We start from the raw sequence: 27,365 nt of genomic DNA on the forward strand, positions 1-27,365 counted from the left end.
AGTCTTTTGCCATGTCAACTGCCATGATTTGTCTTAATTTTTGTCCAAGTTTGCCCAATTATGTAAGTGTTATATTTCTAATAGGAATAAATACAGTAGTACAGATTAAAGTGACATGGGTTTTAATTCTTCCATGTAACTGATGCTTGCAGCTGGAAACGGTTCCCTGGAGAAGGAGGAGGAGTTTATTAAGCGATGCATGGAGAGTTTATCCCAAGCCTCAGCTAAACTAGACGTAGCTCAGGACTCCAGCCTCTTGATCCTTCAGAGAGGACTAACTCTTCTCAAGACTCACTTAGAAGCCTTCAGGAAAAGGTAGCAAATCAGGCAGTGCATTTTTCAAGCTGTAGTAAAATGGTTCTTTTGTAATTTTTTGTAATACCATTTGTACTGTTTCACCAGTTAACGTCAGAATTTCTTACCTGAAAAAGCTGCAGGGGACAGCTTTTTTCCCACAAAGTCTTCAACCCTTCAAACATGTAGGGAGGCACAGCTCTTGTGTTCAGGCATCAGTATTTTCATTCTTTTCCGTGTTTTTCATCTGCCCTGGTAAAAATTGTTGGGCATGTCCGTATGTCAGCCGATTCACATACCCACACAAAGGAGGTCTTTTATCCCCTTAACTCTTGTGTATATGGTGTGGGTGCTTCATATCAATTCTAATTACTCAAGAAAGGCATTTCCATCTTACTGTTGGTCGGGGGTTGGCCCATTTAGTCGCAGTGTAGGATCATCTTTTGTGCTTTGACCCAACCAAGCAAAATGCGTTAATGCGTCAACTGCGGATACGAAACAAGAATTCTTAAACAAGTGTACACATCCTCTGTGGTACAGAGAAGGAAAAGTGTATGTGTTTATGCGTCATCCGACGTCAAGTGATTAAGAAATAAACCTAGCCAATTGAAAAAACTTGGTTTTCAATCTAACTTTGTTCTACAAATTTGAAACTATTTAAGGTATGGTTTCCACATTGCCTGTTTTGAAATTAAAAAATATTTTCCTGTTTTCAACTTCCCAGTGATTTTTGTCAAGCTGTAAATCTTCACTGAAATTAATTAAATGTTCTTGGTTGCACTTTGAAAAGTTGTCAGGGAAATAATATCACCCATTCAGAAGTATTCAGTTGTCTACGTTTGTAAAAAACAAAACACTGTAGATCAGGGTTGGATGTTTCTCATGTTACAAACACATTTTATTTGTCAAAGGTATGCATACCACCTGCGTCAGTGGCAGCTACAGGGCCGAGGTATTACTAGTCACAAAAGGCATCCACTGGAGGGTCACTCCCAAACACTGAGAATAGTTTGCCAATTGGCTAACAGGACAGAAAAGGTACAAAACATCAAGTCATTTGACAATCAACCTGTGATGATGTTGTCTTAACCAACCTATTGTGATACAGACTTCTTTTTGAGCATTGTAGATCCTCACAGCTATTCCGTTCTTTGTGACAACAGTGAGACGGTGTAAGAAATGATTTCATTATTTGACCGACAGTGCTACCATATGCACTGCCACTAAAACGAAGATGTCAGTTGCCTATGCCAGTGTGTTTCAATGGTATGTCCTGCCAACATGAGCCAATATGAGTGTTCATGCGGTGTCATTTACTGGCTATCCAGTGAGTCCATATGCTGCCTGTTAAGAACAGTCATGAGCATTACAGAGCAAAAACCTTGGATTATACATATGGCAAAGGTATGGAAAGAACTTTGTATACACGATTTTTAGTGTAATTTTGTAAATTCCTTAAAATCCATCTGACATCCACTGACATTACTTATTCAGTTTTTCCTTTTTAAAATTTGAACTTGCAGTTTACAGTTGAACTGTGTTCATCAGACTTGGTTGCTGACTTGAGGGCAGAGGTGACGCACATCATTGAGCAGTTCCAACAGCAGCAGTTACAGCAGCAACAACAGCAGCTACAAGAGGATGAAGACAGCACAGTCAATCATCCCACTTCTTCAGGCTTCTCTGGTTTGACTGGTGCCCTATCAGGGTCAGCAATTCAGGGTCAGAGGCCTGTCCGAATGATATCTGCAGGTCATGAATTGACCCCTGACCTTGATGAGAAAAGCCTGAAAGAAATGGCATTCTCAGATCTACAGGTAAATATATTTGTTTTGATTATTTGCTTTGAAAATGAAAGATGCATCACACTTGGCACATATGTTCTTCGGACCATACTGATCATTTTAAGGGGTAGTGCCAATGAAAACAACTGTGCACTTAGCAGTGGTTGCTAGAATACATGTTTACCCTAGCAACAAGCTTTTTCAGCCGACTAACTGCTTTAAAACTTTTAAAGTGTCTTTAAATCATGAGAAGTACCATGCCTTTGCCAGAAAATACATTTTTGAGACTCTCCCCCCCACCCCAAAGTGCAGTGATATTTGTGTTGTTGCTAGGCAGCGAGAAAATGCACTGAAACAATATGTTTATATCTAATTGTAGGTGTAAAAAAATCGCTCCACTTTGCCATTTCACCTAACTGCTAAATTCACAGTAAGTTCTGTGAATTAACTTGCAGAAATCTTCTTGCAACATTGATGTTTTTCAACGTACAGCTGTAGGGTTGCTTGCGTGTACTGCCGGAGTATGCTTTATCATCACCATTAGTATACACTGGTTGCAACATTTCTATCCCGCGTTTGTTTTCATGGGACAGCGGGAACCAGCGCAGCATTGCTTTAATACTGAGCTTTGCGCATGTGTTTTCACCACTGTGACAGCGAGACACGAAGGAACTTGTGAAAATAACGGAATTTCTTGTCGAAAGTTGCACGTGTAAGCAGGAAAACATATAAATAAAAATGTTTAACTTGGAAAAAGGTTGTTCAGGGGTGATTTGTATGTAAAGACGGAAAATACAACAGGATTTTTTTTTTTAATTTATTTTTCTAACTTCTGTATGTAGCTTATATGCATTATCTGGTGCTGTTTTCTTTAAATCACCAATTAATCTCTTTTGCTTTAACTGCATTTCTTTTACATTTAAGAGGGAAAGGTTTTCACTGACATTGTTTGGTTTATTGGGGGATTTAGACTCAGGTTATATAAGCGTAGGCCTTACTGCAAGTCAGATATACTTTTTCTTGAAGCATTAATCCCCAAGATAACAGTACACAGTCAGACGGTGGTACATACCTTGTACATTCCAGCATTGTAGTCACATAATATGCAATGGAAGACTGACTGAGACCATTTTACTGCCCAACAAAAAGAAATCTTGCCCATAAAAAGTGTGACATAAAAAAAACATGTTTCGTTGCCACAAGTCATCCCTTATATCATACGAAAGATCGATTCATACTTCTTTTATCTGTAATAGAAGTTTCAGTAATTGTTTTCTAGCAAGGTCAGGGTGCAGCAACCTAAAATACATCTGAACATTTAAACAAAACACAACCCATCTTTAAAGTTTCAACTTTTTGCCAGTACCTCACATGATATGGACAAAGTTCATATCATGAAAATCAGAACATCGAGCTCTACCTACTTACCACGCCATCTTAACAGACAGCTGAATACATTTTAAACGTCTTGTTCATTAAAAACTTTGCTCGAACTCTCACCTTTTCATGCCACTCAAACCACATGTGTGGGTCTGCAAAGAAATTTTACACTTTGACCTCATTAAAGCAGGCACTGCGGACTGACTGTTGTTAAACAGGGAGACTGTCTGAGGTGTTCATGAAGAAGATTTTAACATGTATTATAAATGGAAAGTGATGCTTGTTGATAAGTTAAAAGGTTTCTGTTAATATTTTCTTAAATAGACTTTGTCACTTAAGTTCATTCTAGTGACTTGCAGTTCGAACTTGGTGGCTTGCAGTTTAAATCTGGTGACATGCCGTTCAAACCTGGTGACTTGAAGTTCAAACATGGTGGCATGCAGTTTAAACCTGGTGACGTGCAGTTTGAACCTGGTGACTTGTAGTAGAAATTTAGTGACTGGCAGTTCAAACTTAGTGACTTACAGTTCAAACATAGAGGCTTGCAGTTGGAACTCGGTGGCTTGCAGTTTAAACCTGGTGACTTGCAGTTCAAACCTGGTGACTTGCAGTTTAAACTGGGTGACTTGTTTTTCAAACTCGGTGACTTGCAGTTGGAACTTAATGACTTTCAGTTTAAACCTTATGACTTGCAGTTCAAACCTGGTGGCTTTCAGTTCAAACTTAATGACTTGCAGTTCAGACCCGGTGTCTTTCAGTTTAAACTTAATGACTCACAGTTCAAACCTGGTAACTTGCAGTTCAAACCTAGTGGTGTGTAGTTTAAACCTGTTAATGTGCAGTTCAAACCTGGTAACTTGCAGTTCAACCTGGTGACCTGTCAACGTGGTTGTTGCTGTTGTAGTGCTGTTATTTGACTCAGTGGTCATGACCGTCCTTTGATGGTTGGGATGAAAGAAGTATTCAGAAAATTAAAACCAAAGTAAAAGTTGAGTACCCTGCTGATGTTGGAAGTGTTTGATGTGTAATATTTCAGAATAAATGTGGCTATGTCATATGCTACAGATACATTAAACTTTCGTTTATGTAAACCGAGATGGTTTAGCCATTCCTATTAGTGGAGAGCCTGTTGTGTGGCCTGTCTTCAACAGTTGATAAAATGCTGGCTAGCTGTGCTGTTGGGCACCTCATGCAGTACGTGCCATGCACTTGCCAGTCTCTATATAAAAGATTGTTAAGACTGGTTGTGAGAGGAACATACCATAACATGGCAAAGCGATTTTTAAAAAATGAAGAAAAAGTGCTTCACAAATCAGATATTTGTAACTGTTGAACTTGTATGACTTTCAGGAGATAATTAGTTGTGTCGATTCTCCGAGTGTTCTTACATAAAATATTTAAGACTGGCTAAGCACATATTTATTCCCTTAATTGAAAGCTCTTTATTCTTTTTTCCCTTTAATGTCTGTATAATTGAGATTCACTCTTATTGCTGATGTGACCTAGGTATTTGCTGGTAATTACATTTTGTTCATTGAATGAACGAATAAATAACTTAAAAAATATAACTACCCATTAAAAATATTGCGTGTATTTTTGTCATCTTGATATCCAGCTGGTGTTTGTTTCCTTTGGTGCTGTCCGTCGGGAAAGGAAACGAGATGGTATGGACCTGCCAGCCTCCTGCTTGCCACCTCCCCCACAGGACAAACTTCCCATGATGTTGCTATTGCAAGAGCCACATTTTGGCTGCCTCTTTAACCTGCTACAGCAACTCAATGAGCTTCAAGCAGAAAATTATGTGAGTCTACAAGGGGAGAAGGAGTGTATCCTCACAGAAAGTGAACTGTTTCCTGTGCACATTTTTCTGGTACACATGGCAGAATGTTGTTGGAGTTCTGGATTCTCAAAAAAAACCCATGTTTTTTAAAATCATGATTTTTATCAACCCTGACTGCAGTGTACAGAAAATTGCAATGTAAAAAAAAGGTTTGTTTTTGTGATAAGACCCAAAAGTGTGTTTGAATGGATTGACAATAGTAGACCCTTGGCTTGGTCCCATCTTCAAGGGCTATAAATTAGTGACAAACCTTATAATTGTAACTCTTGTGTCTCACTTCTTTTAAGCTTACTCTTGTCAAGTCTTAGCCGTGACCACTGCCCTCATTTCCATTCTGATCAGCATACTTAGGACTAGTATTTGCTGCAATGAAAAAGTAATTGACACTTTTCTTATGAAAACATTGCTGTGATCTCAAGAGACCACACTGTTATATTCGAAAGCTTACCTTTGCTGTGATTTTATAAATAGGAACAAAAAGGAAAGTTCATCCAAATCTGCCTTTGTTATCTACATGTAACTGGCCTATTGAGCATTGCAGGACTCAGTGTAAGATATTCAAAGAACACAATTGCCTTGTTCCCATCGTTGAAGGATGGAGAGGCTGCTCAGGAACTGCTAGGTAGGACTCAGATGTTGTCTCGCAATGTGTGGCATCTCCTGATGCTCCTGCCAACCAGTCCAGACATGCTGAACAAGTTCAAAGTACTGACTGCAGCAACGGTATGCATATATGTAATTCTTGGAGAAATACAACCATATGTGTACTTCCATTGAAGCTGTGATTATCCAAAATATCCAGTGTGTAGGTTATGCTTATTTTTCCTGCTAATGTTACTCTGCTCTTGCTTATACATGTACTTCACAAGGATAGTTCATTGTAATACATACCATCTTCAGCCCTTAGGGGTATTGCCATACTGGTAGCTTACCCTGCTATTTGTTCTTGCCACAGTATAAACTAAGCAAAACAGTGCAGTATTTGCAGGGAAATCTTCATTGCAGAAACTACAAACAACAGATGTTGTAATGGGGCACATTTTAGGTTCACAGTTCCCCAGCTGTAAATGGTTTTTGAAACAGTGTGAAAAGAGACAAGTGGAAAGATTTTATGAGATGTGTTTTCATCCAACTGTAATAATGTTTTTAAAGGATTCAGCAGCATCAATCAAAGATGATCATATAGACACTGAAGAGGATACAGAAACAGCTGAAGATGAAAGAGCTAGTGGTCTGTCGGGCTCTACACCTAATTGGCCAGAGCTTCTAGATGTGAGCAACACCCACAAGTTGCTGTACTCACTTCAAATTGTTGAATCACTTGGCCAGCCAGGAATGAAGAAACGGGCAAAATCACTGGTAGGATGTTTTGCTTGAACAGTCGCAGTTTGAGGCAAATGATAAGCTGTTTGCTGAGAAATTAGCGTGTAATATGAGGGTTTTGATGTCAATTTGTCAACATTTTTGTGAACAGTAAATAGTATTTTGTTGTAGACTTGGATGGCAGGTAATGTGATTGATATTGCTGAGCACCGTAAGCCATTCTGCTGTGATTTGAATGGAGGTGATTCTGAAAATTAAAACAGGCTTTGGTTGAAATATTTGTCAAAACAAAAACAGTGTTACTACAATGCTCTAAGATTCTGGCCAGCTGAATTTATTTGTGGCATATAATAGAATGCATGCAGTTGGCTCTTCAGTATGGTTCTGGTTATTAGAGCCATGCTGAAATAAGCTACTCAGACAGCAGTCTGTATATCAAGTGCTCTGCGGTGATCAATGTATACCATGGTTTTAGTGCAAGCTAGATACTTACCCTAATTACATTGCTTTGGGGTACACACATGCACACTTACTCTTTCTGAGTATTTGCAAAGACCAAACTTGATGTACAGAAGTCATTGTTGGGACATGTATTCTGAAGTCACCACAGTGTGATCCAAAAGAAAACTTCTCAACACAGTTCTTACCATAGCAGACAGTCCAGGAATGTTGTACTCCAACATTGATTATTCCTAAAGCTTCTCCTGACAAATAGGACTGTATCAAATACGCAAAATGTTTTATGCAAATTCTGGTAGTAAACATTTGCTTGAGTTGGGAAGCTTATCCCCAGTTCCCTCTCGTACAGAAATATTTGGTTAAACGAAACTTTCATTTATTTCCAGCCACGTGTTGGAAGAGGAGATCATAGTCCTGTGACGAGCTCATCAGAATTGGGCACTGTAGACCTTAAGGTGAGTGCTTGTGACATTGTTGTTTGTACAGTTGGGCATTTATGTGAAGAGCTTTCTTATAACAAAGTACTGTCATGAACTTAAAAGAGCAAAGTTGGGCAGGGCAAAAATCCAAATTAATTTACATCTCCCTGGCACAAATCTGTCTTTGAAATAATTGTTTGTGGTCCCACTGCTACATCTGATTCGAACCAGCCAGCCAACACCGGCAAGCTTGGTGTTTGAGTGGTTAGGACGTCTGCACTAGTAAGCAGGAGGTCGTGGGTTCGAGTCCCACCCGAATAGGCTTGTGGTTTTTTTTTTCACAAGCCTTCGGTGGCATACACTTAGTATACAGTGTTAAAATACATGTCGAGCAGGGCAATTAATAAATTTACATCTCCCCCCGCGTAGAACCGGGATTGAAATTCTTCGAGTCCCTGAAGAATGAAAGCATTCTTCAAGTTCGTGTTGTCGTTCGCTGCTACATGTGCTGTGCATGCCTGGAGCACCCACACTGTGGTATTTCCTCTCCACGATAATACATCGCAAAAATCAATATTCATGAGATGCTAATGAGTCATGATGACACTTCAATTTTTACAATACCGGACTGGACTCACAGGAAATATGGGTACAGAAACTGTTTTTTTTTTTATTAACACAAAAATGTGTATTGCAAGGGAAATATTGATATGTGCCACTTTTATTAGACTTGGCTTTTCTGAGTAGGATTCAACATGAGAAAAGTGAGCATCATTGGAGTCAGTCTTTAAGTCCTCTCAAATTCTCTTTTCCTTTGTCAAGGACGCCATGCTGAGAGAACATTTCTTCAAGATCATATGTTTGGTTTGGTCAGTTTTTGCCCTTAAAAAGAATCAGCACGCGACAGAGACTGGTTCTGGATGATGATTCTCAGTGTGTACATGTTTGTTAGGGTAATATGTGAACTACCAACAGATGTCCTTTGTTGATTTAGAGAAAAGCCGAGAGTGAAGGCCAGTAGGTTGAAAAAAGGAACGAAAGAATATGGCTTGAAAGCCAAGAGTTGTGACCTTATAAAATGCAAGTGCATGTCAAGTTAAAGACTGTGTACATTGATGTCACTCCACTGTAGTGTATCTGCAGAATATTCTATACATTTCAGACAGTAGCTCTGCTGATGCCTGCAGTTGTTAGACCAATGCACCTTTTCAAACTTTTGTTTCTTTGACTTTGTTTCAGGGGATTCATCTCAACCAAAGTGAATGTTGTCTTTCAACTACTGAATCAGATGATGGCAAAGACTCATGGAACATCATGGTAAGTTGTTTTTTAGGTCGAGTTCGGGCAGTCCGTTCTTGACACAGGTTTCGTGTTCTCGCGCTCAAACGGCGGGAACAAGACTGAAGAACACTGTTCTTGGAACAGGATCACACACCACCTCCTTGTCACGATTTTACACGAACACACGGTAAAACTAGTGAGATTTGATTTTTGAACAGCCGCAAAAAGTACTGATATGGCTTTACAAAGCCAAAGACAATGGAAAGTTTGACAGAAATGAACGTTTTTTAAATGGAAAAGAAGTTAGCCCAGTTATCCAACATTAAGGCGCCAAGTCAAAATAGAAACGGTTGACCAAGCGGGAAATGCAAGGCACCGTTTCCCGAAAGAGAATTGGCTATGCGGCAACCCCTTTGATGCATACTACCATCTCCCCCACCTTGGTACAAAAGCCCTGACTCCCAGCTTACCAGGAATGGTTATTGTGCATCGGCTTTGTTGTGTAAATTGGGCCAGTTCATCCACAGGCTCTCTATTGTTAGAAAACATCACCCAGGAGTGGTGTTCATCGAACCACAAGCGTTCAGGTAGTGATATCGTTACCTGCTTTACTCTGAAGCGGGTTAGGAGCTTATCGTTTATGTATCGTTTCCCACTTCATGAACCGTTTCTATTTTGACTTGGTGCCTAACTCCCGAAGAAGGCACAAAAGACGCTGCCATGTTGCTTGCCACGAATAACACTAGCGTTGATAACCAGTTGTACATTCCCGGCATTCAAGTGACCGACCCACAAACAACAAATCGAGCAGTTAGTGAACAAACGAGAACAAGCGGCCCGAACTCAGCCTTAAAGTGCAGCTACAAGAATTTATCTTAGACACAATTTTTCTGCAACTTTTTACTCTTCTTTAGTATTAGAAAATTCTTGACATTCTTTTGGTTTTGGGTTTTTGCATTAAAAGTGCAATTTTTAAAATACTTAAAATTATCAATGTTTTCCTGGACAACCTAGGGGGCTGTTGCTGTGGTGTCATCCAGGGAAGACATAGTTTAGTGTAAAAGTTTTTCTATTAAAACTGTGAACCCAGAATATACTCCATGAACAGGCATGCAATGTTTCCTCATATCAGCTGATTTCACACATTCGCACATTTTCACAAATGGAAAATGTAATCATATTTTACCCAATTAAGAAGGAAATTAACCCCAGCCCCAAAAAATATATTTTAAAGTATGAAGTTCACAAGTACATGTAGCTGAAAATTTGCCCAAAACATCCCCCAACCACACTTTATTTGTGTTTGAATGTACAACCTTTTTAGTAAGAATTGAGAGGAACAAAGTCAGAAGAGCCACCAAATATCATAATACTTGTTATTTCTCTTGGAAAAGCAGTAATAAAAACAGTGATTACCATAACTCATGACATCATAGACAAATTCTCTGAAGGCAGTCCATATCCATCCATGTACAACAGCATGTGTGAAGCTACCGCGTCAGACGCCATGCTGACCAGCCGGGTTGCACGAACGCCATTCAGAAAATCATGGTGCACTTCATCACTGGGCAGTCAAATGCACCCATTTTCACGATCTAAACCTCAATCTCTCTAAGGTGTTTCCATCCCATTCTTTTCAAAATACATGTAGACATGTAGTTTCTTGTACATGTACCAGAAAGCCTTAAAAATTCCACTTGGAAAAATGCTGGTTTTAAGCAGATCAAACTTCCAGAAAACTTCGAACTTTTTCGGCAGAATTTTCAATGGAGGGTTTGGGCAACTCAAATTCTATCCATTCGTGCACAAATTGATGAAAAATAGTGTGGTCCCTACAGCTAGAAATCAGTTTGGTGCACCGTGTTTACGGGGAGTTGGGCGACCATGTTTTCGTACACAGAAACAATCCATGCGCACAATGTGTGCGAAGTGGCCCATTTCAGTCCCTACACACATAGGCTTAGTGCACAACCACAACTCTTGTCGGTGAGCTCTCAATTGCACTGCACTGTATACTGTATACACCGTACATGCATAAGCAGTGTCTTATTGGAGTCTATCATATGTTCTTTCACAAGTTCCTTCACAAGTCCAGTCACAAATCCCTTCACAAGACCAGTCCTAAGCGTCAGTGTGAACAGTGACAAAGGAATGCTTTTGTCACAGCTCATTTGAATAGCTTGTGAATTGGCTTAAGACTGAATGACTTGTGATGGACTTAGAGGGACTTGCAGGAACTTGCGATGGTCTTGAATACAACACTATGTATAAGCAGAGTCCCTTATTATGAGGAAACCCTGTGCACGACTGGTCGCAAAGAATGGGCCTGGGGGTGAATCTTGGGCATTTTCTCTTACATAACCTACAAACCTAAGAATTGGCATTAATGAAGCATCCCTGTCATTCCCATTTTCTGTACAGTTTGTTGAGAGTGGAGGATTAAGTCACCTTTTCAACATATTTGTATCTGGGAACCTGGAGGCAAAGAGTGGACAGCTCTGGAATCTAGTGAGTTGTTTTGTGTGGATTGATTGTGAGACGTGGGGTTCTAAGTTTTTTATGATCTTTCTGCTGCCACTTCCTGGTGTCTTCCTGCACTTGACAATCGTTGTTTACTAGTGATGGAGAGAAAGTTGTTGAAGTTCCATTGGTTTGATTTATTATGATTGAACGCCGGTTCGCCATGACTCTACTGAAGTCCATCTCAAGTCCTGTCAAGAGCCATTTTACACTGCTTGTGGTTGATTTTGCCTCACCCCACAATTTGCTGTTCTTTTTGGTATGATGGATGTACACTGGCGAGCGAAAGTTTGCCCGCACCTTCTGTGAAAATTTTCTCGAGTTCATTTTTTAATAAAAATTACCTCCAACATAACTTTTTTCCCTCCCTGTGTCCTTCATGGTTGTTTTATTCAGTTTTAGTCATATTTTTGCTTGTCTATGGGATCAAATTCTAACAGAGAACACGCAGAATCTGCGAACAGCCCGAACGCTGTATTGAAACGCCATTTTGGATGACATCATAATATATTAATGAGCTCATGAATAACATTATCTGGGTATTTAAATTCACAGCGGGCTGTGGCAAACAAGTTTTTCAGCGCCCTAAATGAATATTTATCAGATCGTATGGCACCGTCATTCATAAATATGGTAAATACGCTTACTCAGCTAAAATATCTGCATGTGAATCACTCTATTGCTGTCAATCTAACGATCAACAATGCCACGAAAATCACATCTCACAGACGTCCAAAAAGGGATGATCGAAGCCCTCCACGGGGAAGGAATTTCTAATCGAGAAATTGCCCGAAGGTTGGAGATCAATCAAAAGACGGTGAGATATAATCTTCGTAAGTTGGAAGAGAATAATTTAATGGATACTCTTCCACGTTCTGGCCGGCCAAAGGCTCTGAGTGAATGGGCTGAACGGCATCTCATCAGGACATGCCGCCAAAACAGATTTATGACCGCCCCCGAGATCACGGTGGAAGTGGCCAACGCCACAGGAGTGACAGTTCACCGGACAACTGTTTCTCGTCGCCTAGCAGCAGCCGGGTTTCACGGGCGAGTTGCAAGGCATAAGCCACGCCTCACTGCAGACCACAAGGCCCAAAGGCTGCGCTGGGCACGTGAGCACCTCGCCTGGAGCCCTGACGACTGGTCGAAGGTTCTCTGGTCTGATGAAAGCCGATTCCAGCTCTTCCAGTCTGATGGGCGTGTCTATGTTCGACGCTGCGCGAATGAAGAATTCGCAGAGAACTGCGTTGTCCCATCGGTTAAACACGGAGGCACGGGAATCATGGTTTGGAGTTGCATGAGCTCTGCCGGTGTCGGTGACCTGGTGCAGGTCGTCGGAAACATGGACGCTGCGGGCTACATAAACGTGCTCGACAACCATCTGCTCCCTTCTGCCCACCGTTTGATTGGCACGGAATTCCTGTTTCTGCAGGATAATGCCCCACCGCACACCGCTAGAATTACACGGGAATATCTTGCCAATCAAACCCCAGATTTCGTCCGAGAGATGGGGGGTAGTTGGGACTTCCAGTTGATGGAATGGCCTGCCCAGAGCCCAGATCTGAATCCGCTGGAGAATTTGTGGAACGAGCTCGAGCGGCAACTCCATCGTGAAGTTCGCCCTCGAAATCAAGGCCAGCTCTTCGAAATTCTCCAGCGGATTTGGAACGCTTGGATCCTCAGATCCTGGCAAATTTATTGGGTTCCATGGGCCAACAATGCCAAGCAGTCATTGATGCTGGTGGGGCTTATACGCGATACTGAATCATTGATTCACTCATCGTGGCTTTTCCGTTGCATGGGCGCCGCCATATTGGATTTTTACATTTACTTTGTGTAGTTACAGAAGATTAAACGTCATTTTAATTACCCAGGGGACCCCAAACACCTAATTTTTCTAGCGTAAGTGAATTTATATAAAGTAATACATATTATTGTAAACACTGGAGTTGTTTGCTTGATTTAATCAGTATGTTTTATTTGAAAACTGACAGCACATAACGTTTTTTATGGGTGCGGGCAAACTTTCACTCGCCAGTGTACATGCATGTGGGTCCATGGGGCAGTTTTACTGAACAGGCTAACTTTTTCCTTGGAGATATAGTAAATGGTCAGAACATCTCTCACAATGTTATCCACCATTTATTTCCTGCAATAAAGTAATCAATGTTCTATGTGCTTGAAAGAAATATTGCTTTTGTATTTCCTACTGCTAGTGGTTAAGTGTTTTGGCATTGTAACATTGAAGAGCATAGTTAAAAAGTTAAAATCCAGTGTACCTGGTAGCATATTTCCTGGCTGCAACCTCCCGAAGTGTGTCAAATATGTTTGACAATATTAAACTGATTTCCATGTCTTTCTTCTGAAAAGTGGCAACAGGACTGCCTGGCTTGTATCCTGAAACTGATCAATGAGTTTGCCATTGAGCAGACTGCCTTAGACCAAGGACAGGATGATGTGTTTGAGGCTCATTCCTCCAGTGAGGAGGTAGCCCATAAATACCCACACAGAACAAAACAGAACAGCACAGATTTCGGAGGTATCACAACAAAACTATCAAAGGTACGTTTATCTGCATACCTGTAGGCATCAGTGTTAACTGATTTGATTTCTACTGTTTTGTAGAAATGTTATCATTTGTCTAACTTGGATTTAGACAAACCATATAATTATGTGAAGCTATTGTGTAGCCTACAAATTGGCTGGAAAGTGAAATTAACTGGAAAGAGGAAAGTCGATCTATGTTATTTCTTGAGCAATAGTATCTGCAAATAGTAGGAATGCGTTTAATACTAAATATGCCTTTTGGTAAAAGGGACTGGCAAAATGCAAAAGCAAATCAAATTTATGTTTATCGCTTGAAATATGTGTATTCTGTGCAGTATTATGAAGTAAAGTGACACCTATCCCTGTAGATGATGGTCACAGTCAGACTCATTGTCAAAAGGAAAACATCACTGGCTTTTATTTAGGTATATAAGGCTACATTTCTTTAAAAAAAAGGCTTGTATTGAGGAAGTTCAAACCATTGGGTAATATTTCACTTTTTTCTCAAAGATAATGTTTGATTATGCCCATCTATTTGTATGAATTCACCTTTAACAAAAAGTGAAGCATTACACAAATTTGTGCCCAATTTCATGACTTTAGTTTGATAGCAGTTGTGATTGATATGTTTCTAAGATATGTGGGTATACATTAAAGATAGACAAATAAGATTAAATGGAACCTGCAGCCAGACTATCTTTGAAGCATCTTTGAAGTTCTCCACATTACATATTCTCTTTCAGCAACTCCTTGAGTTAATGTCTGGACAGGGAGTCTTAGACAGATTAATGGCTGTGTTGTACGAAGCAGCTGCTCCGTCAGATACTGTTAAGGTTCGAGCTGGTTACTGGGGTAAGTAGGAACAGCAACTAAACTGCACACTCTTTCACGAGATAAGTTTTACCCTGCAGTACTCTGAGCTGATTAGATGTGGTTGTACCCCTTTGAATCCTGAATGTTAAGGAAGATATGCCCTTTCCATTGATTTTGGATCAGAAGATCAAGCTCAATGTCACCGAGAAAGAAAACAACCTGGGAACAAGTTTTGGCCAAGCTATATTTTTAGATGGAACCAAATTAACCATCTTTTTTCTGGTAAAAGCTTGCTTGTTGTGACTTTAGTCAAAGGACAGGATCACTGAGGTAAAAAAAAGATGTTTCTGGAATACATGTATGTATATGACTGTATTTCAAGTTGAAGTGGTTCAGTGGTCATAGTGGCAAAATTTGTGCTCTGGTGCTACCATTGTGTTTCAACTAATTTATTGCAACTTGCTTGAAATGTTGGCTGAAAAAAGACCATAGTCATCACACTCTTGTCAAAGAGTTAACAGGTTTAAATCAAATTTTCCCCTTTACATTTTTTTCAGTTGTTGATGTAATTTTTATCAAATCCAGCAGACTGTTGTTCATGTGATTTTGAAAACAAGTTGAACCCATGTCACTACAGGTACATTTTAAATACAATTCTTTTGTCCAGTCATCCACTGTGCATTGAAGCTGCTAGTTTCGTGGGCATACACTGACCCAGAAGTCAGAGTGGCACTCTGCCAGAACCATCTCTTTGACAAATGGCTACAGAGACTTGTACTTCAGACAAGTGAGGTAAGCAGATCACGCTGATGGTAGTTTGCATTTCAAAATGAGTAGAAATTTGAAGAACTGCAATGCCACCACTATACATGTACCATTGCATTAGTGGTTTGCTGTGCTGTATTTTTGTGTACAAAAGGGAAGGTGGATGCCATGAGTTACATGTACATCTAGCTGCTGGCATAACATAGACACATCAAAACTGTTCTAGTATTCAGTTACATGTGGATGCACCCAAATAATGTTGGACGTGATACAGGCAGAAACTAAACTGAATTTCAGTAATACAGGACAGAGGAGAAGATGGAATGTTAACAACTACCAATTAGCAAGGAGAAACCATCGGCACGTTTGAGGAAAAAATAATGTATATTGATTTGTTATATGAATGGCTAAACAAAATGAGATTTAAAAAGTAACATAGTGGCATACACCGGTACTACAAATAGAAATATAATGAGAAGTTGGTTGAGTTGTAGAAACTGAAAACCTGGGAATCAAGCAAAATATGATGGATAGGTTTCTTTGTTGGTTAGGAAAACTGTGCAAGCCACAGTTCATTTAGCCTTTGATCAAGGCGCCCACAGCGAAATAGATTGTCGCTCAAGAGCGAGAAGCTTGCGGAGACTAGTTTAAGCACCAAACCAACGCATGAAGAAAGACTACAAAACGAACTGCATGCACGCCCCGCACGCCTTTGGAGTTTTGCCCAACGTAGCTTATGTTTTTCTTTACATTTACTACTGTTTCGGTAGCAGATTATATATATGCGCATGCTTAAGTCTCCACTAATCAAAATGATCGCCTCTGTCATTGGATTACATCATGCATGTATGTTGCAATGGACGTGCATATTCAATATGGCGTCTTTTCCAGCAATGGTGTCAGCTCTAGACGACAATGCAGCACCGAAGCTTGGGATTCCGATCGACAAATTGAAACAACAGTAAATTTTGGCCGTGAAGGCTGTTCTGGAGGGCCAAGACGTATTTGTCAATCTTCCAACTGGACATAGCAAAAGTTTCATATACTAGGCCACACCATTGTGTAAAGACTTCATGAACGTAAGTAGCCTAGATATGCTAAGCCTACTTAGCCCCCAAAACACGATTGGTTCAGAGAAATGTGAATAATTAGTAAACATCATGTTGAATAATTCAGATAAACCACTGGAAACAAAACTCCAAAGGCGCTTGCGGCAGCGTGCACAGTCCACGACACATACAGCTCGGCTACTGCATGTGCATAGTTTATTTTGGGCGTGCATGTGATTCGTCATGTAGTCTTTCTTCATGTGTTGGTTTGGTGCTGAAACTAGTCTCCTCCAGCTCCTTGCTCTAGAGCGACTGTCCAAGGCGGTGCCTTGATCAAAGGCTACAGTTCATAAGTGTTAGCATCCAAAATATTCTTATTAGCACACAAAATGGCCAGCACTGTTCGTAAAATTTTCTGAGCTTTTCAAACGCCAGCTTTGGCTGGACCATGATAATTCTTTGCATTGAGGTCAGAAACACAAGGTAAACATTTATAGTATTTCGAGGGCTACCACTGCTAAGAAGGATGGGGCACATCGTCACCAATTGACTAATTTTAAGGGCCGTTGTAAAATTTGAGACCTGAGGGATAATAAAAAATAATTATTCCGTTTGTTTCGAATATGAGTTCAGTAAAACTTCTTGGTTAGTGAAAAAATAAACTGGACCTACATATTTAAACACAAAGCTTTTTGCAACTTTACTTTTTCTTCATGAAGAAACAAAGGTAGTTCTAGTTTGTATGAAGCCATACTGGCATCGAACCTTCCCTGTTCTTGAAAAAGAGGTGAACTGCTTTTGTTCCTTGGGAATTCAGTAGCTTTTGTTGTTGAACAAGGTAATTTTCTAGGGCGGCCACGTGGCACTGATAACTCATTCTCAACGTCTGCTGGGGCGAGCTGTATTAACATAACAATGCCGCCAACACAATAACCAATCCAAAATGAAGCTGTGGCCTGAGCTGCCCTCACTGAGATTTACAGAGGGCCAAATAAACTGCCGCTAAGGCGCAGCATTGCGCTGCAGTGTGCTGAGTAACTGAATTTGGAGGCCGTACCCTTACTTAACCACTAGGCTGGGACATCATTGGGACATCCTGAGTTTGGGGATCACTAACATGGCTCTATATGTTAGTTAGGCAATAAAGAGTTAACTGTACCATCCAGATGACTTGAATGTGGGTCTCAAGTCTTCAGGGCTACCATGTTGGATGAATGATAATGAGAAACTATTTGTCTTGATTTCTCCACCAGGTATATGTGAGGCGAGAGGTATGTGATGCTTTGTATAGATTGTGTGAAGGCAGCAGTCGACAGTGTCAACATTTCTCATGGGCTCTGCTTGCTAGTTTGCTCAGCTTTCTGTCATTGGCACAGAGTATACATCCGAAGAAGGTTAGAGTTAATAAAAAACAAGTACATTCATATGTGGTTTATGCACATTTTGTGTATTTATCTTTTACCTCATGCATCAAATAGGATGACACCAAACATTAGAATTTGTGATGTCATACTTATCGAGGGTTTTACACTAAAAAACAATAATAAAACAATTTTTAAAAAATTTAAAAAAATACAAAAAAATGTCTGTTTTTCCTCACGTCCTATTTAAAACGAGCTTGGTTGTATCTGTTCAAGTCAGAGATCTTTAAATCCTGTAATTTTGTATGCATTGTCATTGAAGTAGCAACATTGTCATGTACATGTAGAAACATTTTGGAAATGCCCATAGGCAGTAAGCACAGCAGTCCTTTCTTGTTATTTGTGTCATTTTAAACATATGCACTGAAGTTTAGAGATGATGCAACAACTTAAAACAGGCTTGTGTGCATGCTGCCACCAAGCATCCCCAAATACTGCAATTTAAGGCTACAGAGCACAAACTGATGTATGCAAACCAAGAGCTTCTACACTTACTTGGCAGGTGTGCCTCAAGACTTTCCACCTGGATGTGGAACATTTTATGAATGTGTTTGGAGTTTGAGATGTCTTTCAAGTAACTGTAATGACAGATCCACATCCAAACACCTGTTTGTTTCCTAACCTACTGGTATGTACTCTTGTTTCCAGCTCCTTCAGGATTACAAGAAGACCATGGATGACTATGGTCCTGGCTGTCGGAACTACTTCTGGCTGTTGTGTTCTATCATGGATAACATTGACAGACAACATGATTGGTCCTCAGGAACTGACAGCGAGAAAACTCCAGCCCTAGATCAGGAAAAGAAGGTCATCAATATCAACACCATTGCTAGGCATCTTGCTGAAGGGATTCATAGGTGTGCATCATTGCAGTTTTCCATTTATCTATTTACTGATTGAAAGTTGGACCAATTATAACTGTGACCCAACCTAACAAAATGAATCGTAACTCATCAGAGCTCTTTGGCATTAAAGGCCACTAAAATAATCATGCACAGTGTAAATCGATAGGAATGCTGGGCATTTTTTGTCCATGTTCATTTTCATTTGGATGCCAACAAACGAGTGATACATGTATATCAAAGCAACAAGCCCTGTGTGCTTTTCTTATGCAAACTAAAAGAAACTAGACTTCACATCTGCTCAGAAAGCAAGGCTTTTCTGCTGTAATAAGGGAATAAATGTGTGCTTTGCTAACTAACGTTTAATACCGGCACATGTTTATTCCCATTCATAAATAGCTTTTTATTCAAAGAGTCTAAAGAAGTCAATATATGATGGATTTCCAACGATTTTGTTCTAGAATTTGACTTCCATTTTCCTGAACAGGCCCATCCATTTTGTGGTATATCCTCATACAAGTTGTCCTAAGAATCTCCTTAAATGGACTATGCGATACTATGAGTATGGTTCTTTTCCTTTTGTAGTCGGCCTGTTTCTGAAGAAAGGCACAACACAACAGAGGATGTTGCTCTTACTGGTCTACTCAAGCTATGCTCTGCTGTCATGAAGCACAACCCACCATTTAAATTCAGCAAAGACGGACAGGTAGGAACAGAACATGTTTTGCTCTAGAGAATGAATAGTTGTGTTGATAATGATGCTATATATATCGATGAAACAGTGGGTCCATTTTATGATCATAGTGATGCAGTTTGTATCTAGCAATGATCAGTGTCCTCTTAAGACTGATAACATTTAACTATATTCATGTACTGGTAGATTTTTATGGTTAAATTAATAATCGTTGCACGTCATGCATATTAGATGGAAAGATACCTCAATATCAACCAAAACTTCATTTGGCTTAAATATTGAACTTGATTTTTGAATGTTCACTACAGGATTTCATTTTGTTTACTGTGAAGTTCATGATTATAGCACTCTACCGTAGATCATTAATTTCTGCAGTTATTTTGTTGTGTGTTGCTGGTCAAGGTGTTATTGAGAAACCAAATGTGAGTTTTGTCATACATTTTAATGCACTTGTTATTTATATTCATGAGTTGGAGGAGGATATGTTACCTACATGTACATGTACCCAGAGGTATGGCCTAGGGAGAGATAGGATGAAGATACCTCTAAATAGTCTATATTGTGACTGGTCATCATTTGTCGAGTAATAAAGTGGAACAAAGAACAATGCCGTACTCTTAACTAGAAAATAAAAGCGTTAAAAGAGCACAGCATAGAAATATTCTAGACTGACTTTTTTTGCTTAAATAAATAGAAACATATAAAGTATATAGAGAAAATAAACATATTTTCACCCTAACAAATATCCAAACCTTTAAAATGGATGACACACATGAATTGCTTTTTTATTTCCACCATGACCAGTTGCACGAGACAAAATTGCAGCAAACTGACTGAATTTGAATGCAATAGTCATATACATGTGTGTATCTCACTAAAAACAAATGAAATCCACTGTGTAACAAGCTTTTTATACTAATTTACTATCTGCCTCAAAACTTAAAGGACAATAGCATGGTAACCTAATTTTGAAAAGCTCTGTGTGCATAACATCTGAAGCACAATTACCTTTAGACAAGCTAAAGATTCTCATCTGCACGTGTATACGTACATGCATATCAATGTGCTGTTGGTGTAATTCTGATGCCCAGCAGCATTCCGCAGAAACGTTTTCATCGTGGAAAATTTTCAAAATAAATACATGTTCAAGTGATTTCATTTTGTTTTGAACTTAAATAGAATGATGTCCATCATGTACTGTCTTGACTTGTCATCAATGGGTGTGTCAAATAAATGACGATTTGAATCAGATTGCCCTATACTGAAATAATTCTGGCAGCTTCAATCAAGTTTGAACATGTTCCCAACTTTCTTGCCCCTACTGTACCATAAAGTCTCAATTCTCTTATAAAATCCTTCTGTTCGCTCATAGGTTTTTCTGACTGGTGTATTTGAGTGTCTTTTTGCCGTGCCTAACATGGAAGAGCGCAGTTTGCCCAAATGTAAATCCAAGGGCAGTAGGCTTGCAGGGTTTGATCTTCTGATTGAACTGACCAAAGGTTGCCAGGATAATTACAACTGCTTGCACAGACTGATGCTGGAACAACATTCTCCAGGTATGTATGGGTTAGGTTATAGCTTAAAAAGCACCTCTAACAAAGTTGAAGTTTTTGTGTTTGGTTCATTTTATGACCTTAACCTTAACGTCAGAACACTGTTTTATGGCATGAGGTTTCTTTTTGTGTAATAAAATCAAAGTTGAATTCGATGATTCACGATTCAGCTGTATCTTTTGCAAAACTTACGTTCGTATTTAATGTATGCAATGATATTCCTCTGACTCCTAAACATCATGGTGTTACTCGGTAACAGCCAAGTCGTGTTGTGTACACACGTGTGTGTGTGTGTGGAGTTGTGTTACTAAGGAATATACATTGCTTTTTTCCGACATGACTTTGTGTTTTGGTGGATTGTTCGAAATAGTGAACATGCCGAAGTCCTATGTGACCAGTGGTTGTTCTCAGAATTGCTTATTGCTATCGATGGGCCAGATTTTCCTCGTATTTTTCTTTTTGCAAGTGCCGATTTTTCTGGTTTTTTTTTTTTTTCTTCTACAAACACACAATGTGACGGCCAGGCCAAACTTTGTACGTCCTCTTTCCGATACCAAACAGTACCAGTTATTATCAGTTATTCCTCATATTCTACTCCTATTTGTTCTTAATGGTAAGACTGTTCCTGTATTGCTGATTTTCGGGTCATTTTTCAGGCCATTTGTTCAGCTTGTGTTGCAATTGTTAGACTGTTTGCTTCTTGGGACACGCCAAGTTTTTCCTGTTGGGCCTCATTTCTAGGTGGTTGTTGCCAGTCGGTTTCTTCTATTTTGTACATAGTTGTTGAAGCTTAATTGGTTTGGTCTCTTTGCCTACCTTCTATATATCTTGGTTGGTGGGCATGTTGCTTTTCTTTGTCCCCTTATTTTTTGCATCAGATTCCAATTTGAGGAGAGTTTTGCTACCACCCCACTTCAATTTTGCTGGTGTTGCAAGCCAGGGATCGTTCAGCTCAGTAGGACAGTGGTTCAGTAGTTTCGGTCCTTTCAGGCTGAGGGAATAGAACAGTGTGTTTGGTTACTATTCCCTATCGCTTGTTTGGGGTGCGACCATGCGATACCCTTATTTGCTCCAGTATTGTACTGTCGAGCACTCGAGTTCGCTCTTCCAGCATCAAGTTTTGCTTGCAATTCGCATTCACCACGCCCACAACGAGGGCTACGTGCGAACTCTTGGCCTACGGGCCTTCTCCGAGCTTTGAATGTCACTGGCCCATCTACACTTCCATACTGCCTTCTGGAGCATAGCAGAGTCTGCCACTTGAGAGCACCCTCAGGCGACTCACAGCACTATACGCCTCTCCATTGCCTCTTACTGCTCGGCTTAACATTCATTCTGGTAACGCTTCTGAATAAGGGTGACCTTAGAGCAATAGCTCTCCCTGCGGGCCATCTTTGAGCTATGGGCACCACCGACCCTCCTAAGCTCCTCTACTGCCTTCTGGAGTGTAGCCGAGTCTACCGTTTGAGAGAGCGCTGGGGCAACTAGAAGCAGTTTACGCCTTACCATTGCCTCTCACTGCTCTGCTTACTGTCCGCTCTGGTAACGCCGCTTTATGCAGGGTTATTTCAGGGAGAGCAAGTCTCTCCCTATGGGCCTTCTTCGAGCTTGGAGCATCCCCTTGGCCTGTCTCCGCACCGCTTCAGTTGGAGTGTGTGCGGGTTCACCCTTTTTCGCGGGGCAGTTTAGTGCTTGACTTGGCACTCTTCATGTGGATGCTCGGTCCGGTTCCAAGCCATTCGCAACTCACGGTTACTGTCCAGGTTGGACTGGTGTTACTGTTGATATACAGCAACCCGCCGTTATTGAGAGAGCGTTCCCTGCACAGTTTGCCTGACAGTGCCATTGCTCAGCTAGCAACCTGCTGCGGTTCAGTGCCCTTTGCCGGAACTGCTTTGCTCTTTTGATGCATCGCAACACGTAGCTCGGGGTTGCTGCCAGAGCTCCACCACTAACAGTGATTGTAACTTCCGAGCACCCCATGCCCTGGTTTGACCGAGCATGACTTGCTTGACTTCATGGGACGAATATCACCAGGTGCTTTTCTTACCCTTCATGTTTGGTTGTTTTTTTGCGATGGCTTCTTGCCTGACCGTCATGACTAAGAAGAAAGCGGCTCGATTCCTGCCCGTTCCAGTCCCAGTCGGGATTCTACCCACACTTCAGTGGCTGGGTCGGGCCCATGCGGTCTCACCGGTCCGCTTTTCGCCCAGAAGCGCCAAGCCTTCAGGCCTGCTTTGGGGTTGTGGTTAACGGTCTTCCTCTGTTGCTGATCCCCTTCAGGGGGATGCCTTATCAGCTTGTCCTTCCCCCGTTTGGGTTCAGCAAGATAATCTTGAAGCTCCTTCTCCCGGCCAAGATACTTCCCTTGAGCTTTAGCAAGTCGTCTCGTCACTCTACTTCTTCCGACCGCTCTTATAGAAGAAAGCCAAAAAATCGTCGGGCTGTCCTTCTACCAAGGGTACCTTGCGTGCTCTTACAGAATCTATATCAGCACTTATTCAATGTTATTCTCATCCTGCGGCTGCTACCCGTCCTGATCGGGATCCTTACTCCCCAACCCCGGTGCCTTCCGTGTCTCATACCGGGCAGCGGGATTTTGCTCCGTCTCCTTAGCTTCGTTTGAACCCCCTACTGGTCCTGACCCACCCATGCTTATATCCGATTTGAGTCAGTCTCCTGATGAGGAGGAACTGATGGAATAAAGCATTCCATCAGTTCTTTCGGCCAGACGTGTAGCATTCCATCTAGTTCCTCAGTTCGTTTGGCCAGACGTGTAGCATCCCATTTAGTTCCTCTGTTCTTTTGGCCAGCTTGTAGTATTCCATCTAGTTCCCCAGTTCTTTTGGCCAGCTTGTAGCATTCCACATAGTTCCTCAGTTCTTTTGGCCAGCTTGTAGCATTCCATCTAGTTCCTCAGTTCTTTTGGCCAGACATGTAGCATTGCAGGTTGTACATGTAGCTATGCAGGTTTGGAAAGATTTGTGATACCATGGTGACACCATCATAAAGTACAATATTTGTTTCACATACTAAACAAGTTCCGATCAACATGAAATTGATTCAGTAGGTCAAACCCAAACTCCTGATCATATATGAAGTGACCTCCTAATCATTATTTAGACATCATTTTAAGTCAAATCCACTTGACACTTCGTATATTACCTAGGGATTCATAAAGCATATGTTTCGTATAGTGATGTCAGGATAACATCATCCTATAAATTTGTGTAGACTATCATGGAAAAGTCCTGTTTCCCACACCAACCTCTAGTTTTATGTTTACTGAATATGCACTGGAATATCATTTTTATTGTACCTTCCTGATGAGTTTGCTGTGCTGTAGTAAGTGATACTCTCTTACCATGTTCTTAATTCATAGCAATGTTTGTGTCCTTTTTCCAGGCACACATGGACCATATCCATGGTTATATTGGCCTCAAGATGACGGTAGATCATCCTGTGGCTATGTGGGATTGACCAACCTTGGCGCTACATGTTACATGGCTTCATGTATGCAGCAGCTGTTCATGATGCCAGAAGCACGTGCTCCAATTCTCAGTGCAAGGGTGTGTGTTTCATTTTCAAAATCTTATGTGACTGTTTAATCATAAATGTCGCCACAGTCGGTTGTGCCCGCACAAACCTTCAAAATATAAAGTTTTGGGATGAAATTTTGATCTGTAGCACGGAGCCGATATTTGTACATTATTAGAAAACTCCTGTAAGAGACACCTGTTTTTGGCTGATTGACATGTAGTGGACAGACGTTGAATAGTGTTGCAAAAGTTACACATACATCAGGATGGGCATTGTCTGGGATGTTGTGTTTTCCTAAACAGTATTTCTTTATGATACTTGCAAGAATAAGAAGCTTGAAATGAAATCCAAGGTGTAAATTATTAAAGAATCTCGGGACTTTTAAGGCTTGTTCATATGTCTGAGGAAGGTGGATATAAAGCAAAATGGGGCTTCATGAAATATATTGTAAATAATATTTGACAGGAGTTTAAAATGTATTTAACTTTCAGTGAATACTTGCCTTAATGCTAAAACTTCACAGCCACTGTAGCAGTTTTGCATGTGGTGTAATGTACACTGTTTTCTTGACTTGAAATGACAGATTACAGAAGATACTCAACATGCCAGCATCTTGATGGAATTGCAGCGAATGTTCGCTTTTCTACAGGACAGTGAGAGAAAAGCCTACAACCCACGCAGTTTCTGTAAGGTGTACACAATGGATAAGCAGCCCCTAAATACTGGCGAGCAGAAAGACATGACTGAGTTCTTCACTGACCTTATCAGCAAGATGGAGGAAATGACACCTCAATTGGTATGCTAGTAAAAAAATCGTCATAGATATTTGGGAATTTAATACTGTTCCATCAAACAGGGGTGGGCCTTTTTATGTGCATTTAGTTTGACGTTGCCAGTGATTCATACTTCTACATGTAATTCAATTTGAGATTGGCTCATTCCATAAACCTGGGACATGCTTCTGGCCTTTCAGCATGTTGCCTGTGTTTCATAATTTTTCAGAGCATGATGTCTCAACATCAAGTGGGCTAACAATTGGAAAGAGAACCACAAAATTATATTGATTTTGTTTACTGCTTTTCACCATTGATTAAACTAAAGACACAATACGAACTTGAGAAATTTTTGAAATTTAATGTGTAGAGGCTGTAAACTTTTCAAGAAGACAGCTAAGCTTGCTAAACATGCTAAAATGATCTGTATGCTTTGAGACTTGCAAGAACTATGAGAAGTGTCTTCATAAACATCTGGCACAATTCACTTATTCTGAGAGAGCCTCTTATACCTCATTTACACATGTATCGAAATCTTGCTAACTTAAAAAAAAAAGTATTAGATAGGTTTTTCTGTATAGTCAAATGCTCTTGTTCAGGCTGTCAACTTTTTCATTAAATCTGAATAATCATTTAGAGGAGAATGTCTTAAAAATGAACCTGAAATTGTAACAGTTGACACCAGTAAGAATTTTAGCTGCAGATATTGTTTAGAGCAGTTCCAGTCTTGAAGTCATTTCTCCAAGTCTAAATCCCGTATCTCATTTTCTCTCACCTTTGTTTGTTTGTCTGAAAGAATGACTTGGTGTGTGACCTTTTCAAGGGAGAGCTCACAAACAATGTTGTGTCACTGGTGAGTTATGCTGATTCTTTCCTTGCTTTTTGTTTTGGTTTGGTTGGAAAAATTGGTAAAAATGTATTAAGGATAACGAAAGTAACAGTACCCTACATGTCAGAATTTTAGCCGACACGCAGACACACTCAACGTGTCAGCGTTTATCGAGTCCAGCAAACACGAAACACGCTGACCCCTGCATAATAGAGAACGCTGACACTGCAATCTGATCTGCTGAGTATAAACATGCACACACTACATGCAAACCCCAGAACAGCCAGGCCTTTGTTGACCTGAGCAGTCATTTTCCTAGTTTCTCACAATGAAAAGTATTCAGTTTGACTGCAGCTCAAGTTATCTTAAAATTCCAGCGAAATGTGGTCAGTAGTTTACCCTGTATGTGGCAGGCATCACAAAATCATTTTCAAAGATAAAGTGTTTTTCAGGCAACACTTTGGGTTTTTGTCTGAATCGCTCCAAAAACTTACACAAGGCTGTAGCGACGGCTCTGCATGTGCAGTGCTTTACTACACGTTGTTGGTCACCTTTACGGTCTGCGGTCACAAGCCCTGCCAAGATAATGAGGTCCGGGTCAGCGTTATCGTGCATTGGACCAGCAATGCACGGTAAAAACCGCAAAGCGTGTATTGAACAGTGTGTCAGGTTCACTGATCATGTTAGGGTGTCGGCTAAAATTCTGACCTGTGCCGTATTTCTACCTCTAAGGGGTCATCCATTTTTGTCATTTTCATGAGCATACATGTACAAACCGTGTGCTGGGGGAAGGGGTTAATTGGTTGCGTACGCTTTAAAAACATGTTACTTTTTCCCCCCTTTTTTTAAAACTCCCCCCATCTCATTGATTGTGCTCTTTAAATTTTTTAAGACGGCCTGCGGAAAGTTTTAAATTTTCAGTCCTTAAACCAATTATAGAATTTGAGCTGAAAATGTGCACTGAACCTCATTGAAGGTCAATATCTCCAAAACTACAAGTCCGAATAAAATGTACATGGACAGTACATTGCAATTGAAAGTTAACCTCAAAAGGGGGAAAACTTTGTACACTTTTTCCCATCTGGGAAACTGAGTATTCATTTCACAAAATTCACAAGTGAGAGAAATTTTCACATTTGTTTTTCATGAGTGGCAAATTAGCTGTGAATTTGAATGGGAATTCTTTTCACAATTTTTCCCAGTCATTTTCACAGGGTTAAATTTCAGTTTCAATGTACT

At 40.4% G+C, this 27,365-nt stretch overlaps 1 protein-coding gene and 1 pseudogene across 2 annotated transcripts in view; both read left to right on the forward strand.

Annotated features, from left to right (window-relative positions):
- Positions 1-26,392, forward strand: part of LOC147800454 (ubiquitin carboxyl-terminal hydrolase 34-like) — a 63,409-nt gene extending 37,017 nt beyond the window's left edge. Inside the window, 19 exon segments of the mRNA XM_087140882.1 lie at positions 153-315; positions 1,206-1,332; positions 1,818-2,111; positions 5,074-5,259; positions 5,893-6,021; positions 6,451-6,657; positions 7,467-7,535; positions 8,739-8,816; positions 11,202-11,288; positions 13,671-13,862; positions 14,591-14,699; positions 15,328-15,452; positions 17,728-17,868; positions 18,544-18,752; positions 19,323-19,443; positions 20,804-20,987; positions 24,390-24,553; positions 25,108-25,320; positions 26,094-26,392. Of these exon segments, the coding sequence (XP_086997008.1) occupies positions 153-315; positions 1,206-1,332; positions 1,818-2,111; positions 5,074-5,259; positions 5,893-6,021; positions 6,451-6,657; positions 7,467-7,535; positions 8,739-8,816; positions 11,202-11,288; positions 13,671-13,862; positions 14,591-14,699; positions 15,328-15,452; positions 17,728-17,868; positions 18,544-18,752; positions 19,323-19,443; positions 20,804-20,987; positions 24,390-24,553; positions 25,108-25,320; positions 26,094-26,261 (2,966 nt within the window). The 3' untranslated portion in view covers positions 26,262-26,392.
- A 359-nt stretch (positions 26,393-26,751) lies between these two features.
- The window catches only part of LOC147800455 (TOG array regulator of axonemal microtubules protein 1-like), a 54,153-nt pseudogene continuing 53,539 nt past the window's right edge, over positions 26,752-27,365 (forward strand). Inside the window, exon 1 of the transcript XR_015427475.1 lies at positions 26,752-26,758. The product of XR_015427475.1 is annotated as a TOG array regulator of axonemal microtubules protein 1-like (transcript). The remainder of the gene's footprint in view (positions 26,759-27,365) is intronic.

The sequence above is a fragment of the Acanthaster planci genome, linkage group LG01 (assembly GCF_054643075.1).
Source record: "Acanthaster planci isolate LZ-2023a linkage group LG01, COTS_SCS, whole genome shotgun sequence".
In the NCBI taxonomy this organism is placed as follows: domain Eukaryota; kingdom Metazoa; phylum Echinodermata; class Asteroidea; order Valvatida; family Acanthasteridae; genus Acanthaster; species Acanthaster planci.